Source organism: Pleurodeles waltl, chromosome 8 (assembly GCF_031143425.1).
Source record: "Pleurodeles waltl isolate 20211129_DDA chromosome 8, aPleWal1.hap1.20221129, whole genome shotgun sequence".
In the NCBI taxonomy this organism is placed as follows: Eukaryota; Metazoa; Chordata; class Amphibia; order Caudata; family Salamandridae; genus Pleurodeles; species Pleurodeles waltl.
This window is the reverse complement of record NC_090447.1, coordinates 420245302-420262467: the sequence shown is the minus strand read 5'-3', so window position 1 is coordinate 420262467 and position 17166 is coordinate 420245302. Positions and strand designations below refer to the sequence as shown.

At 42.5% G+C, this 17166-nt stretch overlaps 1 protein-coding gene across 2 annotated transcripts in view; it reads left to right on the top strand.

The window, feature by feature from the left end:
- The window catches only part of CYFIP1 (cytoplasmic FMR1 interacting protein 1), a 546797-nt gene that overhangs the window by 521162 nt on the left and 8469 nt on the right, over positions 1-17166 (top strand). For both annotated transcript variants that reach the window (XM_069204288.1, XM_069204289.1), the window contains exons 28-30: positions 1932-2026; positions 6568-6806; positions 9314-9461. In XM_069204288.1, coding sequence (XP_069060389.1) covers positions 1932-2026; positions 6568-6806; positions 9314-9461 — 482 coding nt within the window. The remainder of the gene's footprint in view (positions 1-1931; positions 2027-6567; positions 6807-9313; positions 9462-17166) is intronic.

Here is a 17166-nt window from a genome sequence, read left to right as displayed (position 1 = left end):
CGGAGTGAACAGAAGAACAATATGAAACAGATCTTGAATGTGCCAAGCTGTAGGAAATCAGAATATATTTGCTTTGAAAAGGTGTCTTACAGATGGTGCGTTCTGTAAACTACGTTCTGGTTCTTTCTAGTTAACCACTAATTTATGATAATTCTCAAAACAGCCCTTGCTGCAAAGACCATTTTGGCAAGTACTTTATCTGTTTTTGATTCTGGTTTTTGTGACCTATTATACAGCTTTCATGAGCATGCGCCTTTTGTGTGTTTAAAGAAACAGTACCTGCTAAATACCATTGTGTAGGTCATGTGTCCTTTTCACCTTGTTACTATTTGTAAAGAACAGTTGTTCTCAAGCCAGGATAAAATACCCAACATTATAACGGTGAGGGAATGATATTTTGAAACACGATACTATATTCTTAAAACCTACGTTCGTGTTGTGGTGAGACATTTGTGCAATGTGCATGAACGGTGTCTACCAAACATAGATCTTTCTTAGAAAAGTATCTTAATATGGTATTTTTGTGTCCCAAATGCACCACCTTCATAATTACTATATTCAAAATAGTGGGATTTTTCAGTGCTTGTCTGGTTCCCACACAATGGGCCCAATTGTGTTTACTCTGGAGTGAACAAGTGCTTCAAGTGAAATGTCTCCAAATACTCCTCCCTTCTTCATTCACTCATGTCACTTCAGATGCACTGACACGAGGCGATCATTGTTGGCAGATTTTCCCAGTGGATTATGCATCATTTCTTTACAAAATGCGTGTTGACCTGAGGAGAGCTGACCTTAGGCTGTAGCAGGGCCAACACAAACCACCCAAATACCATACAATAACAAGCAGTGTGGTGTTGCTTCCCCTAACAGCTCACTCGAATAAATCTATTATCACACACTGCACGACCATTTACAGATTAGGAGCCATTTTTGAGCTTCACTAGCTTCAAACCTATAACATCCTAGTCTAAGTATGGTACCTTAATCCCAATACGTACGACCCTATAGAGATTTGATCTATGCTTTTTTTTATAAAGGATTGAGCACTGAGCTATCTTATACTTTAAGGGCTCAAGGTACTCTAGGGAGACTATGAGGGTCAGATTAGTACGCTTTTTGGGAAAATGTTGTTGAAAACGCAGCCTAGCAGTTAGAAGAGAAACATGCCCATGAGAGGTTTTGTATAGGGATCTATACGCTTCGAATCAGTATTATAAAATGCTAATATATCTGTTCATTGTTCTGCCAAAGGTGATTTAGAGACACCTGAGTAAGTAGAACTATTTTTAACACCTATTAGTAACATGAATCCTTCAGAGACTTTAAAATTTTTGTAATGAGTCAGAGCATGTGCTGATATTTCGCCTCAGTTGGTGACTTTTTCTGCTTGTACGCTGAGAGTCAGATTTAAATCTTGACGTTTTTATATTCATAATGTATTCGTCCAAGTTGAATGCCTAGGCAACCAGATTACTTTTGTATTTCTCAACTGTGTTGTGGAGAAAAATTTCTAAAATGAGTTTAGGGCGATCAGTATTCTATCAAGTGATGCATTCAAGGAATATTTTGTTCCAGGAGCTTGGCAGGATGCTGCAAACCTAGTTTGTGAAACACTCATTTTAACAGCAGTGAACTTGTACAATTTCCTTTGCTTGTATCCTGTTTTTTTTTATCAGTGGTCGTTTCAGTAGACTCCTAATACTTGTAATAATTACAACAGAGTGGAAATTTCCAAATTAAGGGTGTTCAGAAAACCAGCACAAATTGCATCTAAGACCGACATTGGAGTGCAGCTTATAATGTAAAGAGTTGAATATTCACATACATGTATGTGTATTTATCTATATTTTTGTGTGCTAATGTCATTCAGGTTTACATCCAATTTTGTTCATTCAGGTTTACATCCCATTTTGTTTTGATTGTCATTTCAGAAGGTGAAAGGCTTGATGCTAAAATGAAACGACTAGAATCAAAATATGCTCCACTCCATCTTGTTCCTCTGATTGAAAGATTGGGAACACCCCAGGTAAAGTCCAACAGTGAAAATGTAAAACCTCCAATATTGTTGCAGTGAAGTCTATTTACAAATCATTTGCAGATTCACAATTAAAACATTATAATGAACGTAATATTTGTTTTAGTAATGATGTCTCTTTGCATTAGATATGCTTAGAACAGGTGGCATTGCCAAAGCAGCCGAAATGGCAGTTCCAAGCTGTGTGTGCTCGCACCCACCACTCTGAAATCCATCCATTCTTGTGCTGATAAGACAATCAGCTGTTGCAAATAGAGGCTTTTATTCCCAATTGGCCCTTAAGGGCTACACACATAGGTCCTGGACATGGCCATGCCGCTCATCTACCCCTATGGGCCATGGTCTGAAGCCTGAAAGTGAGCCACGAGAGGCCTGTGGACTTCAATGGCAGTGAAACACAAACTCTCTGGAACAGGCAAGCCTTCAGTAGAAGGACAGGTGGCTTTCCCAAAAAGAAGTTGGTAAGCAGCAGTGAAAGTACTGAGGGGGGCAGTGCTTGACCCCCTTACCACCACACCAAGTCATGAAAGGGTGATAGCTCCCAGACATGAAAGAAATATGTAAGTCAAAGCCATTATTCAGATCAGAATTCAGCTGCTCGAGAGAGTAACCACCACAAACGACTACGATCTTGCAATCGAGATGAAAGACTGGCTCTTCTCAACAAAATTGCTTTACATCTGATTTAAGGTTAAGTCCTGACCAAACATGAATTTTACATTGAGGAGGAGCAAGGTAACTGAAGAACCCCGATTCCTTGGGGTTGCAATGTGAAGGTCTTTCTTGACTGCTCATCCTCTCCCCCTTGGGAACTGAGTGGTGGCAAGCTGCATGGGATGAACCGGTCAGAAGGGCATCACTGGAGTGGGAGCAAAAATAGGGCTCCAGGTTCCCACCATTTAAAAATGGACCCTGCATGAAGAAACCTGTATCATGTGACATAGACTCTGGGACTCAGAGTTGGGACAGAGATTGGGCCTTGGACTGCCTCTCTCCCTTTCATGGATGGCATATGAAGCCAGCATGGGCCTTGTCAACTCTAGAAGAGACTCCTGAGAAGTTCCTAGAACAATTTAAATCATTTTATGAGGTTCAGCGCAAACCCTGAGCAATAAACCTTTAGTATTTGTTGTTCTGTTCAACAAACTTTCCAGTCCAGTCTGGATTGGTGGACGAGAGAAAAGATTTTAGACCAAGACTAAGAACAGCTCCTGATGCAGCCCAGCAAAGGTCTTTGTTTGGACTGAAACCCAGAGCTCAGAGAAGGTGAGCAAGAAGGAGTGGATTATCAAAACGTAGCTGAGGACTCATATGATGGGCACCAACCTTGGCAATCAATGGTCTCTTAGAATCATGAGCCGAGGTGCACTACGCCCCTGGCCTCTCTCAGGCTCAGCACTCAGATTAAGCTTGCCTGAGAAGCTGAGATCAGCTGTTCGCATCCAAGACCAGTTAGCGGGGTCTGGAGGACTCTGAACTTTGTTTTCAAAGCCATATGTATATTCCCTGATGGGGAGCTGGACGCAGTGGAGGCAATGGCCCAGTGCTGTAAAATTGCTGCATTTATTTGTTCCTTCTTTGTTGCCAGTTGCCTGCTTCTCTCTTCCCTGATTTTACTAGGTAATCACCCCTATCTATACAGGTGCAAGGCCGATTCATTTACTTTTATTCAATTATTTTAAGAGTCTTTGATGGGTTCTGTAGGGAAGTTTTGGGAATTTTACATGGGTGTAAGTCTGTCACCTCCACTCTTTGCTATTAGTTGCAGGGTTTCCTAATCACACCTAAAAGTCCAATGTCAGATGCTTCAAAGTAGAAGTGTAGCAAGGAGGGAGGATTTGGTTTATCGTATTTGCTTACTGTTACTTAAACACCAGATGACAGTGCATTGACGTTCTGGGATTGTTGATCCGTTACGGCTTCGCTTCTGTGGCCATACTTTCCAGAGTTCTCCATAGATCAAGCACCAGGTAACTGCCACTGCCCATCCTCCACAAGTGGTTGTCGGATGAAATGTAGTGGTCTGATTGACCATATAAAGAGAGGGGTGATGTCGAAGGCAACAGAACATTATAAACCTGATATTCCTCTGTTACAAGAGACCCATTTACTGAGGGTAATTTCTCTTCCGGACTAGAGATGGCTTCACTAATACTCTCCATGCAGGTTTCACCGGCTGCTCCTGCAGCGACGTTTTCTTACTTAGAAAGAACCCACCATTCTGTATCCAACAAGTGTGGTGGGACACACACAAAAGATATTTCATGGAATCAGGATCCTGCATGGATGAAGTACTCGCCCCACCTCCTGTTCCGTCTGCATTCCTTTCCTCTTAGCACAGTACTATTAGAGGTTCCTTCACCAGGGTGACTGCCAGCCACCAAGATGGTTTTGAAAGTCTTCCTGCTTCCCTTCATGCTGTCAAATGGGATGAGAGATTTACAGCAGAGAACCCTGCTTTAGGTTGAGAAGTGACTACCATAGGGTTCCGGATTTAAGGGTTTCAACAGATGGGATTTGATGGGTATCACTAAACTAAAAAAGTGTACTCACTTAGTATCACCTCCGGACTTTTTCTGATATGCAGCAAGACTTTGAGCCACACAGTATTCAATTTATATTCATAGCTGTAGCATGAGTTATGCGCTTAGCTAAAATACTGTAATGAGCTTGTCAGCTTTAACATCTTGGAAGAACAAACCGACCACTAGAGCATTAGTGGACAAAATGAAGTACAAACTCCATCTCACATTAGACAACATGGTCAGCATGTACAAATGTTTTTAGCAGTTGCAAATCGCAAATTGGGCCGTTTGCGACCGCTAAATAGCCTTTTGCCATGTACCCACCCTATTTTGCTATTCAGTAACCAATTATCTAATCTTAAAATATGGTTTGCGAGTCAGTATTGGGATGCTGCATGTTAAGGGCGTCCCTTCCTAATAGCGAGTCGCAGGATCATGTATGAATGTTTTGCGACCAGAATGGAGTCGCAAAACATTCATCTTTTACTGACTCTTTGAAAGAGGTGGTAACCCATTCGCAAATGGGAAGGGGTCCACAAGGGAACCCTTCCCCTTTGTGAATGTGGCTACCAACGTTTTTTAAGAGCAGACAGTAGTCCCGCGGACCACTGCCAACACTTCAAAAATGAAAAGAGCACTTTTAATTTTGAAATGCATCCCGTTTTCCTTTAAGGAACAAAGTGCTTTATTTAAAAAGCAATCACAGACATGGTGGTCTGCCGACCTCAGCAGGCCACCATCCCTGTAAGTGCAGGCCATTCCAAATGTATCTCAAATTGTGACCTGCCTCCTGGATATTGATGAGGCAGGTCCCTTGTGGCCCATTTGGAAATCGCAAACAGTGTCTTAGACACTGTTGTACATTGCATTTTGTGAGTTCTTAATTGCAAGCCACCAACCATTGCAATTAGGAACTCACAAAATGTTGCGATTGTACATGTGGCCTTAACTTCCCAGATTCTTTCTCAACTGTTCAGAAGGCTTGGGAAGCAGATGTAGGTGTTGTGACAGACTTGAGAAGTGGTCACCGCCTAATCGAGTTCAAATATTTACTAAGGATCTACCTAAACAAGGGAAGATTATGGAAAATGAGATTGAAATCACCCCCACCCCCTTTGCTTCAGTTACAAAGCGCAAAATGGCACTCTTTTCCCCGCCCTTGTGGGGGAAGGGCTTTTGAGCCTCTCTCTAGAGTTGTCAGCTGACCAATAATGCCTTTCCCTAAGCTGGCCCTGCAACACATGATAGATGACCTTGATGTCATTCGATACATATAAGTCCTATTGCACCTCGAGCTTGTCATCGCACAGGGAGCTATTGCCTAACTTTAGAGAGCTAGCAACCCCTGATCGGGCCAGCAGATCATGAACAGATGCCTCACCTTGGTGCAACCTATTCACGAGGCCAGAGGCTGTCTCCAAAAATATCAAAAAATATGGAAACCCTGTCCAAGAGCATTTCCAACAGGACTGGATTGCTGGAATATGGGGGTAAGCTCTGGTTTATGATTTTGTCACTGCCGGACGCAAGTCCACTGTGCATTTTGACAGTAGGATTTCTCCTAATGTTGTTAATACAATGATTTGTGTTTCTCTTTGTTTGTTATTGAATAAATGCCTATAAATGTTTTAGAAAACAAACATGCTTACTGCAAACGTGGCTTTAAAGACGCTGTATAAAGTTGTGGTTTATAAGTCTTTTCTCCAGATTACTTTATAGCCATAGTATTGATTAAACATTACATTATTGTTGGCAAAAAAAGTGTAAATATGTTTATAATGGCTTGGATCTTAAGGTCAGGATCTGGCTTTATATTTCTTGATAATTCCTGTAAATTAGTTTACCGTACAATAAGCCCGGGCTACCTGCAGATGCACTCGTTTTCGTTACTTGAATATTAAAAAAAAAAAATTCTTACACTCTTCATTGATGTTAGCAATGTTACTAAAAAAACATTTGTCTGTATTGGCATTTCACCTCGCAACCTATTGTTTTCCTTTTACATAGCAAATTGCAATAGCAAGAGAAGGGGATTTGCTGACGAAGGAACGCCTTTGCTGTGGTTTGTCCATGTTTGAAGTCATTCTGACCAGGGTTCGGAGTTTCTTGGATGATCCGATTTGGCAAGGACCTCTACCCAGTAACGGTGTGATGCATGTGGATGAGTGTGTGGAATTTCACCGTCTTTGGAGCGCCATGCAGTTTGTCTACTGTATTCCTGTTGGAGCCCACGAGTTTACTGTGGAGTAAGTATTCCTGTTCTCAGATTAGCGTGTACATTTTGGAAAGATTGATAAAACCAACGCATTGTAAAATGTTTTCATCAATAGTCACCTAACAGATCGAGGTCCAAAGAGACCACGCTATCAGCATCATAATCCCTCATGCTAAGCATGTAAACAGTTTCATTACACCTTGTCTGTTTCTTCACCACCACAGTGACTCTGTGAGGTATCTCTTTTATCAAGAAAAGCAAAACTTATTTGCATATATGAGTTTGTACTCAGCAATACATTTGAAAGATAGCACTTTTCACAAGGCCTTTTGTAAGCTTTCACCCTAATGAGTAGAAACATTGAATGAGGTAGTACAAACAAGGAGCAGGAGATTGGTAAAAATTAAAATACACAGAATTTGTGGCAGTCACCCCAACATTCCTCCTTTAGCAGTGTAACACCAATTCCATGCAGTAATCCTGCAGAATTCTTAACTGATGTTCCAGCAGAAAGTCCCCAAGACTTAAATCTTTAAAAAAACGTTTGGTCACTCTTAATTTCCATTTATAAAAACAAAGTATCAGATCGCACAACTAGAAGGTAAACTATGATACTGAATAATGTGCAGCAGGTAGTCATAAGTATTTGTTTCAGAAGTTCAAATTAAGCTTATTACCTTGAACAAACGGATGTTGTATAAAATGTATTGACAACGCTTGTAGTGAAGTGTCCCTTGGGTTGACAGCAGCAGGGAGCACTTGACATTGTTCTCATTCCTAGCAGGACGAGACACCAGTATTTAGCCTTACACGTTTCTATTCTGAGACTCATCTTATCCGCCCAGTCAAGCAGTGTCCTTAGACACTAGGTTTGTGCATCCTGGCTATAAAGTATTCTTTCGAATTGACTACAAAGCAAGTGTGCAGATCAAAGGACTTTCCCCTTACAAGCAATACTGTAACAATTTAACGAACCTAGATTTTAAAAAGGCACATCTAACCAGGTTAGGATAAAAATAAGCACACACCTTCTGAGTCCTACTACGAGTCATTATTTATGGCTTGTATTAGGATGAACTGAATATAAAGGGGGACCCCATGTAGGGTCTGTACATGGGTGGCAGACGAGTTCAAGCTATATGGAAACATATGTTGTTTGCTCTTTTAATCCAGCCAAGTACAAACCACTTAGTTTGACTATAGGATTGTATGATTGATTTTGAGAATATAAAAATCTGAATGTTAAGTGGAAGTAATTGGTGACCTGCCAGGAGGTGAAGGGGTACACTTGTTCTGTAATCTGTTAACAATAGAATGAGACTCTTTCAGATGTCTGGTGGTCAGTATACTTAAGTACAAATAAATAGTCTTTCAGTATCAACTCGGGGCTACACTGCCTCTTTTACTGAATTGTCATGTGTAAATCTATCTGACTACTGATTATTTTGCTTATGTAGCAGAAAGGGTCACATGAGATTCTACCGCCTTTTTTCAAACAGGGGACTTGAACACAGGCTAGAGCTTCAAACTTGCATATGGTGCAATTTCAGCAGGTCCACTACTCGATGGCAGTCCATCACATCACCAGAGAACAAAGTAGTAGTTAAATGCCCCACAGCTGGGCAGAAAACATAGACTGGTGAGATCAATGACATAGAGGTTGCTTTCTGGTAAGGGTGTGTGAGCTCTGCAGGTTGTTGGAGCAGAGAACACAGCTTCAGGAGAGAAGGGATGAGATGTGAAAGATGGTAGTTGGTTAGGTGGCTGGAGACCAGTTATGGTTTGTTTTACATCTGGGACAGGGAGGAGAAGGCATATTATGTACGGTTCCACATTACTCTTCTGCTCCTGCATAGCAGTCGAAAGAATGGTTAGATGATTTTAAGGATCAGACATAACCAAACTTGTAGATGGGTAATAAGTGAATAACTGGGATGTTTTTAACTGAGGGGTTCTTGGTGACATCTTGGACAACTCAAGCTTCTCTGTCATCTATTTTGCGTCACTCAGAACACCTTTGTGATAAACATCTCCGTTATTCACTGTTACCCGTCTGTAATTCCCTATGTAAAAGCATCATTATAGAGCATTAGAGGAATTATGGTTAAGCTGTTGGATGTTGTTTTATTATTTAAGGGGGTTCCGTTCTTTGATAATATTATAGTTCTTTTTCAATCTGTACTTAATAGCGTAATGATCTTTAAAAATGCTAGCAAAAAGGTGATATAAAAATGATTGACAACCTAGTTTGACTTCTAAGGGGACATAATCCTGATATATTGAAAGATTCAATATGTACCGCATGGGAAACACTTGTTTAATTGGGTGTGCTTTTAAAAAAAAAAGATTAACTTGTGTAGCACCAGTTGATTTATTAAGAATTGTGCTACGCAATGTTCAAAATCGATATTAGGATTTTTTTTCATTGTCATATACATTGAAGTGTGCTTATTTCCTATGTATATTGTCTATTTTCCATCTTTGAACGACCTTTCTAGTTTTCAAAAAATGTTCTTGCTTTTTTTGTGTCTTCCGCAGGCAGTGTTTTGGAGATGGGCTCCACTGGGCCGGATGCATGATCATTGTGCTATTGGGGCAGCATCGCCGCTTTGATGTTCTTGATTTCTCTTACCACTTACTGAAAGTGCAGAAACATGATGGCAAAGATGAAGTCATTAAAAGCGTGGTAGGTTAAACATTGAGAACTTTGACTTTGGTTAAAAAAAATGTACGTTGCCTTGGTTTATTGATGGGCAATTCAGACAAGGAGTCAGCAGGTGTCCTCCATTCCTCACTGTTTGCCTACATCAAAAATAACAAAAAGTGGTGGGTCGAATGCCCAAATCTTTGAATCTATCTTGGTCACTGGTAACTACTTTGGACCGCATTCCTTAGCCAATCAGACTGAGCCTTGCCCCAAAAGGAACGGCCAATCCCAAGCGATTTTGCCATGTTACCTCTTGGTAGGTTCCAGTGTGAGATAGGTTGAGGATACCACTGTGGCCAGAGATCAAGGTATAAGAATCCTTCATGGTTTTTCCTCTAGGACCAAACTGGGTCTCCAGTCGATTCATGAGAGGTTGCAGCACTTCTGGTAAAGTAATTTGCTGTTGGTTAAATAGGTCACTTTGCTGGTGTGGTTAAAAGAAGATGAGAACCATTGCTGGATTCAGGAGTACAGGCATTTAGAAAACAGGTATGTTGGGTGTTCAGAAAATAATCTTTAGAAATATCCAAGCTGTATGCCAGAAACTAACTCAGCTAGACACACCTAGCTAACTTAATTTCAGGATTATGTTGCATTCAAGGAGAAACGTTCACTGGAGAGATGATAAATGCCAGTGTTTCAGAAAAGGGCTAGTGCATATTATTTCAGAGAGTAATGTTTTCAATAAAACATTTTGGTGTCATTGTTGCAATGATTGTTTAACTGTTAATGGTCTAGAACATATCTGTAATTAGCCAACATATCTTTGGGTTTTTTACATTTGCTGCCAATGCAGTGTGCATTAAAATACAAAAGAACATGCAATATATAGGGAGATAAAATCAGGAAGAATACAGTACTAAAATAGGAGACGTCATCATCTGTGTGTACTAGTTTCCTTGAAGCTTATCTTTCCTATATGTATAGGTCACTCCTGGATGAACCACCAGAATAATTATTGTCTTATTGTCTCCACCATCCTTCCCAGGAGCTGAATACACACCATTCTCCTCTTCAGAAAACTCTCTACACCAACTACACACACTTGTGTGACATAGATTCAAAATCCTACCATTGTGCTTCTCTACAGCATTCCTGAATAAATTAGCTACACCAAAAAGCTTTCTGAATTTGAACCAGTTTGATTTGCACACATGGGCCTGTAGTCTGACCCAACCTCTAAACTTAGCACACTCATTTCTTTCATACCAGTACATTTTCCTTCTGTAGTGGAGTATCCTCTCTCTCTGTTCATCTCTCATACACACTTTCTCTCTCTCTCTCCCCTCTATCCCCTCTCCCCTCTATCCTCTCTCCCGTCTGTCCTCTCTCCCCTCTATCCTCTCTCCTCTCTCTCTTCATCCACCCAGGAGAAATCATCACATCTAGCTCTCTATCCCTGAATTAGCTTTCCATGTTTTGAAAGGGAAGAGAGGCTGTAAGCTACCAACCTTGTCCGGCAACTCCTTCTTCCATGACCGATCATTCACTCTTGCCAGCGGATGCTCTCTTTAATTAAACCTCCCCCCCCCACTCTGTTTCCAGATAACTAAACACACACTTCTTTTAGGGAATCCACCACCTGCCTCTAGCAGGGCTGTATTCCATTATTAGTTAATATTGATCTCTGGAATATTCCTCCCAAACATTTGACTACACCTTTTAAACTTTTGTCCTACACATGACACTTGATGACACCTCGAGAATGAATCCTCTAGTTAAGAGATAGAGAAATTCATGTTCCCCTGCCAATAGTCCTAGAACATCAACAGCAACTTTTCCCATGGTTTGTTGGTGAATGTCCAACATTTCACGGGGGTTTCCAGGTTTTTCTTATCTAATCACTATTGTGAAACACTTCACAATTCTAGACAAACCTCTCTACTTCTAGATTTCTGCTCAGTTACCGGAAGTCTTGTTTTACAACACCCAAATGCCAGTTTTGAGCAATCTCGAATAAGTTAGTATGCAAATGAACTTGGTCTCACTTAAAAGTAAACCATCCTTTTCTGTTACCCCATGGTATGACCCAGTTAGTTTTATAATCATCACTTATCTTTTCTTTCTCTTCCCAATTATCTTCAATCCTAACACTCTGCCAGAATTGTATTATTGTTTAACTCCTCTTTCTGATGCCCACTTCTAACTGCAGATTCCTTACTTTAGAATACTCCCCAGCCACCAGAGTGGATCTAATAATGTTTTCCAGCAATGTTCCTGACACACCACTAGAAGTAACAGAGTGGCAGAGCTGCATATAAGCACCACCCTGTGCACTGACTTCAGTTCCTGTCTTCGAGCCTTCCGACATGGATCCAAAAGCTCCACTCCCGAATTCGCACGTTTACCAACAACTCCTAAAAACAAAGTCCAGTGTGCTAGAGAAATTATGTCCCCTCCCAAAGCTACAGGTTTCAGTTCTTGCCATGACTGTAGAAAACAGATGTTGTTCATAGACCCGCACAAGATATGTGTCCGTTGTTTGGGTCAAGACACAACTCAAAGTCTTACTTTAAGTGTGCTATCATGCACCTAAAGACGATCTGGGTCTGAGAAACTAAGCAGTACATTGCAGAACATAAGAAAGTTGCATAAGGGCTTGTTCTTGTTCCCAGCAATGTTCCCACAAGAGGTCAACCTTGAGGTTAAAGTCCTCTAGTATATCGAAATAGAAATCCAAGCAAAAACATAAAAAAGAGAAGCAGAACACAACTACAAGCTGCCACTCAGTACCCAAGGGGAGGGAATCACAATGTTAGTCTGTTCCCCTAGACGTCCCAAGTTGTAGAGAAGATTCTCCCACTGATACCAGTGTGCCCAGAGTTTCCAGGGCCATCGGCGAGGGCTGGCCAATCAAGGCCTTCAAAGAGGGCACGCTGCACATTTTCAGCGCACTTCTGGCTCCCTAGGGTCTCCCATTGTGTTCCTGCACGTAGGAACCACCCCAGTGCCGTCCTACCCTGTAGCACCTATTGCGGGTCCTGGACTGACTCTGGTCTACTCCAGTTCCAGGACCTGTGCTGAGCTTTTCTCCTTCAAAGCCAGTACCAATGCCACTGGTCCTAGAAGAGTATTGTGTGCTGATTCCAATGTCTGACCCCAAACTGACTTGAGCTCAACCTCGACCAGTGACGGACTGTTAAAATTACTAAACCACAACTGGTCATCATACAGCCTGATTGTACCAGTGCCTCTACCAAGGTGGACACACCGGCAGAGGCTCCATTATTGTTGTGGCTCTGACTGTAAACAAGGTACTCCACCAAAGGGAGATGATGATTGTGGAAAGGCAGTGGTGAATTCCCCTCATTATAACAAGGACAATTTTTATATGGACTTACAAGAGGCCAATGAGTTGGATACCACCCCTGATAAATGTTTGAATTTTTCACTCTGACCTCGGAAATGAAAGACAGTGCATCATTTGCAGTAATGGTCCAATGGGCAGCTGAGGTCACTTGCAGCAGCCTTCAGTCAGGACAAAGACTAATATTCTTACAGACGTTTTGCAGCCTGGCCAGCCACACTTGAACTCTTGCTTCCTTTTACTGAGGCCCTTACTAATATACTGTATTGTATATTTTCTCACTAAACACCCTACCCCAGAAAGCCTAGTTGTTCAGTCTTCAACTAGTAAGATGAAACCTAACATATTGCCCACAACTTCTCTGGATAGGGAGTCCAAGAGGATTGATGCATTTGGAAAGCAAATATTCTTCTCAGCCAGCCTTGCATTGAGCTTGCTCAGTGCACTCTCTTTGTTTGGTCGCCACATGCATACCCTTTTGGACAAAGCCAGTGCAACTTTTTCATGTCCCAGAACACCTTAGAGCCTCTCTGGTTAAAACAATTCATGATGGTCAAGAAATGGCCAAATCCACTAAACATTTTGAACTCCTGATTGCACGGAGAGGGTGGCTGGCAGCAGTGTTGAGCTCCGCTTCCATGTCCACAGGATTTTCTTGAGTTTCTTTCATAGGTATGCCCTTTGGTGGTTCACACCTTTGTGGTGAAAAAGCTGATTCTGCCCTAGGGCATTTTCAGGACAGTAAATGGGATGATATATAGTCAGTGATTGTTGACCAAACCACTGCAGCAGTCACCCTGGTCCTTTCAAAGCCAGGGACGTGGGTCTGGCCTGCAATGCCAAGCCAGCAATGATACAGTCCTCCCAGTCCCTATGTCCTGCAGCAAAGCCATCATGCCGTTTTAGATTGCCCCTTATCAGCGCACATCCATCCTGTGGCAAGCAGAATTCTGTATTTTCTAACAGGTGACAAAGCATGAAATCTGACAGATGGGTCATACAAATCAGTCAGCATGGCTATGCCCTATCCTTTCTTTTGTCTATGCCAAACATTCCCCCCACATCCAACCAATTCAACCTCTGCATTCCTTCCTGCAGAAGGACACATTTAAAATGCTCATGCTAGCCCAGTACTTGGCTGCTGTAGACGTGGTTGACTGGATGGTGTACTCAGTTCTGCATGACGTATAATTTCTTATACCTGCCATGCAGTCCCACAGATATCACCTGTGGTTCAAGGTCGTTCAGGAGCATTTCTAGTTCACTGTAGTCTTCTTCGTCCTCACTGGCTAAACGTGGGTGTTAAGAATGTGATCACAGTGGACGTGCCACATCTTCGGAGCTTGGAAGTGCTTGTTTTCCTCTACCTCGAAAAAAAGCTGTTGAAAGCGGCCTCACCACAGTCAATCATAGACCTCCTCCAGATGAACCTCTTGTCATTGTTGGAGCTCATGATCAGCTAGCCGAAATTGCACCTGGCTCCTTTGCAGAAGCTGCCATCCATTGTAACTATCCTAAATACAATGCAGTTGAAAGCGTTCCCTCTGCTGCAACAAGTCCAGGACATTCCCAATATTTCAGCCTCAGTCCTGGACCTTGGTGAGAACAACTCTGAGGCTTCTTGGCCTCCTGGATCTTCCTGGTTGACTATGTCAAGTGACCTGTATGGGCTCTGCAATGGAATCTGAAGTTCCAGTGAGCCTAGCAACAAAGAAATCTGTTGGATGCCATCAAAATTATGGAAGAGGTGACTCATGATTTGCAGTGGTGGGTGCTTGAATGCCATAGGCCCTGACGCTCCCCTCTCCATTCCCCACCCAGTGCTGATGGTGGTGATGGATGCTTCACTTCTGAGTTGGGGAGGTGGAAGTCAGATGGCTCTGGTCTCCGACAGAAGCCTGGCTCCATATCAGTCTGTTGGATTTACAGTCCATTTATCTAGCTTTGAAGGCCTTCCGAGCATCCATCAAGGGAAGACTGATGTAGGTTCTCATCGGAAAAAAAACACTGCCATGTGGTACAGCAAAAAGCTGGGGAGAGTGGGACGGTGGGTCCTGTGCTAGGAGGCTATGTACCTCTGGAGGTGGTTGGAGCCTCAGTGTGTATCCCTTATCGCAAATCACCTGGTGCAGTCTTTGAATACCAGAGCAGACAATCTAAGTAGGCGGTGGCTGGCAGATCACAAATGGTATCTACATTCTGAGGTGGTGCAGGGCATCTTCCATCAGTATTGGGAACCTTGGCTAGATATTTACACCATTGTTGAGAACATGCAGTTTCAAAATGTTTAGTGCGCCTAGAGCTTCTGCAAGAATGCTCAGTAAGAGAGGCATTCATGCTGGAATGGAAAGTGGGACTTTTGTAAGATGTCCCATCTCTGCTTCTCCTTCCCTGAATTCTGAACCAAAATCACACAACAAGGCCCTAGTCATGTTAGTAGTTGCGGATTGAGCCAGGAGGGTGACATACCCAGAACTTCTGGGTGTGAGAATCTGTCCTCCAATAAAGTTTCCAGTTCAACAGGATTCTCTGTCTCAGGAGCAGAGAAGAGTCCTGCACCCGAATCTGTGCAATCTACACTTCTATATGCATGAAGATTGAACAGAGGCATTGGACTGCGTTTGATCGGCCGTCAAAAGTGATGGGTGTCACCCTTGCTTCCAGATGCCCTTACACTAAGCCAATTAATGCAGGGCGCTGGAGAAGGTTTGTGGCCAGGTGTAATAGCTGCAAAATTGACCTTTCACAAGCCAAGCTGCCAGGTGTTCTTTTATTTGTTTTGTCTTTAGCCCACCAATTCTTTGGAGCGGACACTATTAAAAGTTATTTGATGGCCCTTTTGGCATTTTTACAGTTGCTGGATCAACCATGCTTTTTAGCTCACCTGTAGAGATGAGGTAAGTAAAAGGTTTCACAATTGTTTCCTCCCAAACTGTTTATGATGCATAGCTGCTCACTGTGTCTCTTGACTTTGAAGGCTAACAGCCTCACTGCAATTACTTCACCGCGTGAGTGAGCTTCAGGCACTTTTGGTGCTACCACCCAACATCACATTTATTCCCAGACCAATTGGTGTAAAGAACTTTGGTGGCGTTCTTGCCTAAAGTTGTGACTCGTTTCCACATTAGACAGTCTATCACCCCGTCTGTGTTCATTGCCCCCACCTGTCAAACCAAGAGCGGCTTCATCGACTGGACCTCAAAAGGACTTTAAGCTTTTATATATTTTATTTATTTTCACAGTAGAAATACAAAACATTATAAGCCATCAGCATGTCTGTATACTTCAAATTAGGAGAAACGAAGATGACATTAAGACAATTCCCAACTCCCTCCCCTGCTCCCATTGTCCGCTGTTCTAAGACATGTCCCAGTCTTTATTGTTGTTAGGATATCACAAACACTTTGAGTCCTGCGATCCCCTCCAATGCCGTAGGCCGTGCACTTGGTCCCTCAAGTAGGAGAACTGCGGTACCAAGGAGGCACCTTCTCCTATTTATTCTCCTGTTTCCAGTTCACTCAATACCAGCTCGGTCCACAGCCAACTCCATATTCTGTTTTCCAGTAGTTTAACACATTCTAAAATTAGCACACCAAGTCCACGCATGTCATCTCTACAGCACTCAGACCAATCCCCGGGTATCCCGCAATTCAGCCAGCATTGCCGTCTGTGCAGCCAGATCATCTTCTGCTTTCTCATCCCTCCTCACATGTTTCAGTCAAACTTCCTCTGCCACAGCTTATTCCAACATATCCCGGAAACCGTCTGAATACCGTGAGTTAGTAGCCTCCAACCATTATATTGTAATGTGGCTTTTGCAAGTAGGAGACCCAGTAAGAGAAATGTCCTACTCATTTTCTTGATGTCCGAGGTCGGTATCAGGCCTAGCAGTACACTGTGGGGTGTGAGCTGCAGGTCTCACTCCGTGTCCCTATTGAGACACCCCACTACATTCGACCAGTACGGTGGAAAAAAGCGCAATGCCACAACACATGGATTATGTCTGCTGCAGGGCTCCCACACCTGTTGCACCTATCCAGCAGGTGCTTGTACATATAATACAAGGTTTTTGGTGAGAGATACGTCTGGTGTATAAAATTGTATTGAAATAATTTAAACAACGCATTAGAGCTAACACTTTATACACCAGCATAAACTTTTTCCCATTACCAGGCATATAGAAGTTCCCCCAGGGCATCCTCTCACACACCACATACGTTTGGTGTTATTTTAGGCAAGTCTTCTCGTAGTGTCCAGTGCATATGTGAGATCAGTCTGCGCCCTCCTGTAAAGGACAGGAGTGATATTAGCATCTGTGAGTCTGGTGAGCAAGGCAAAATCTTCCAGGCTCTCACGGGCAGTTTTGAGTATTGTAAA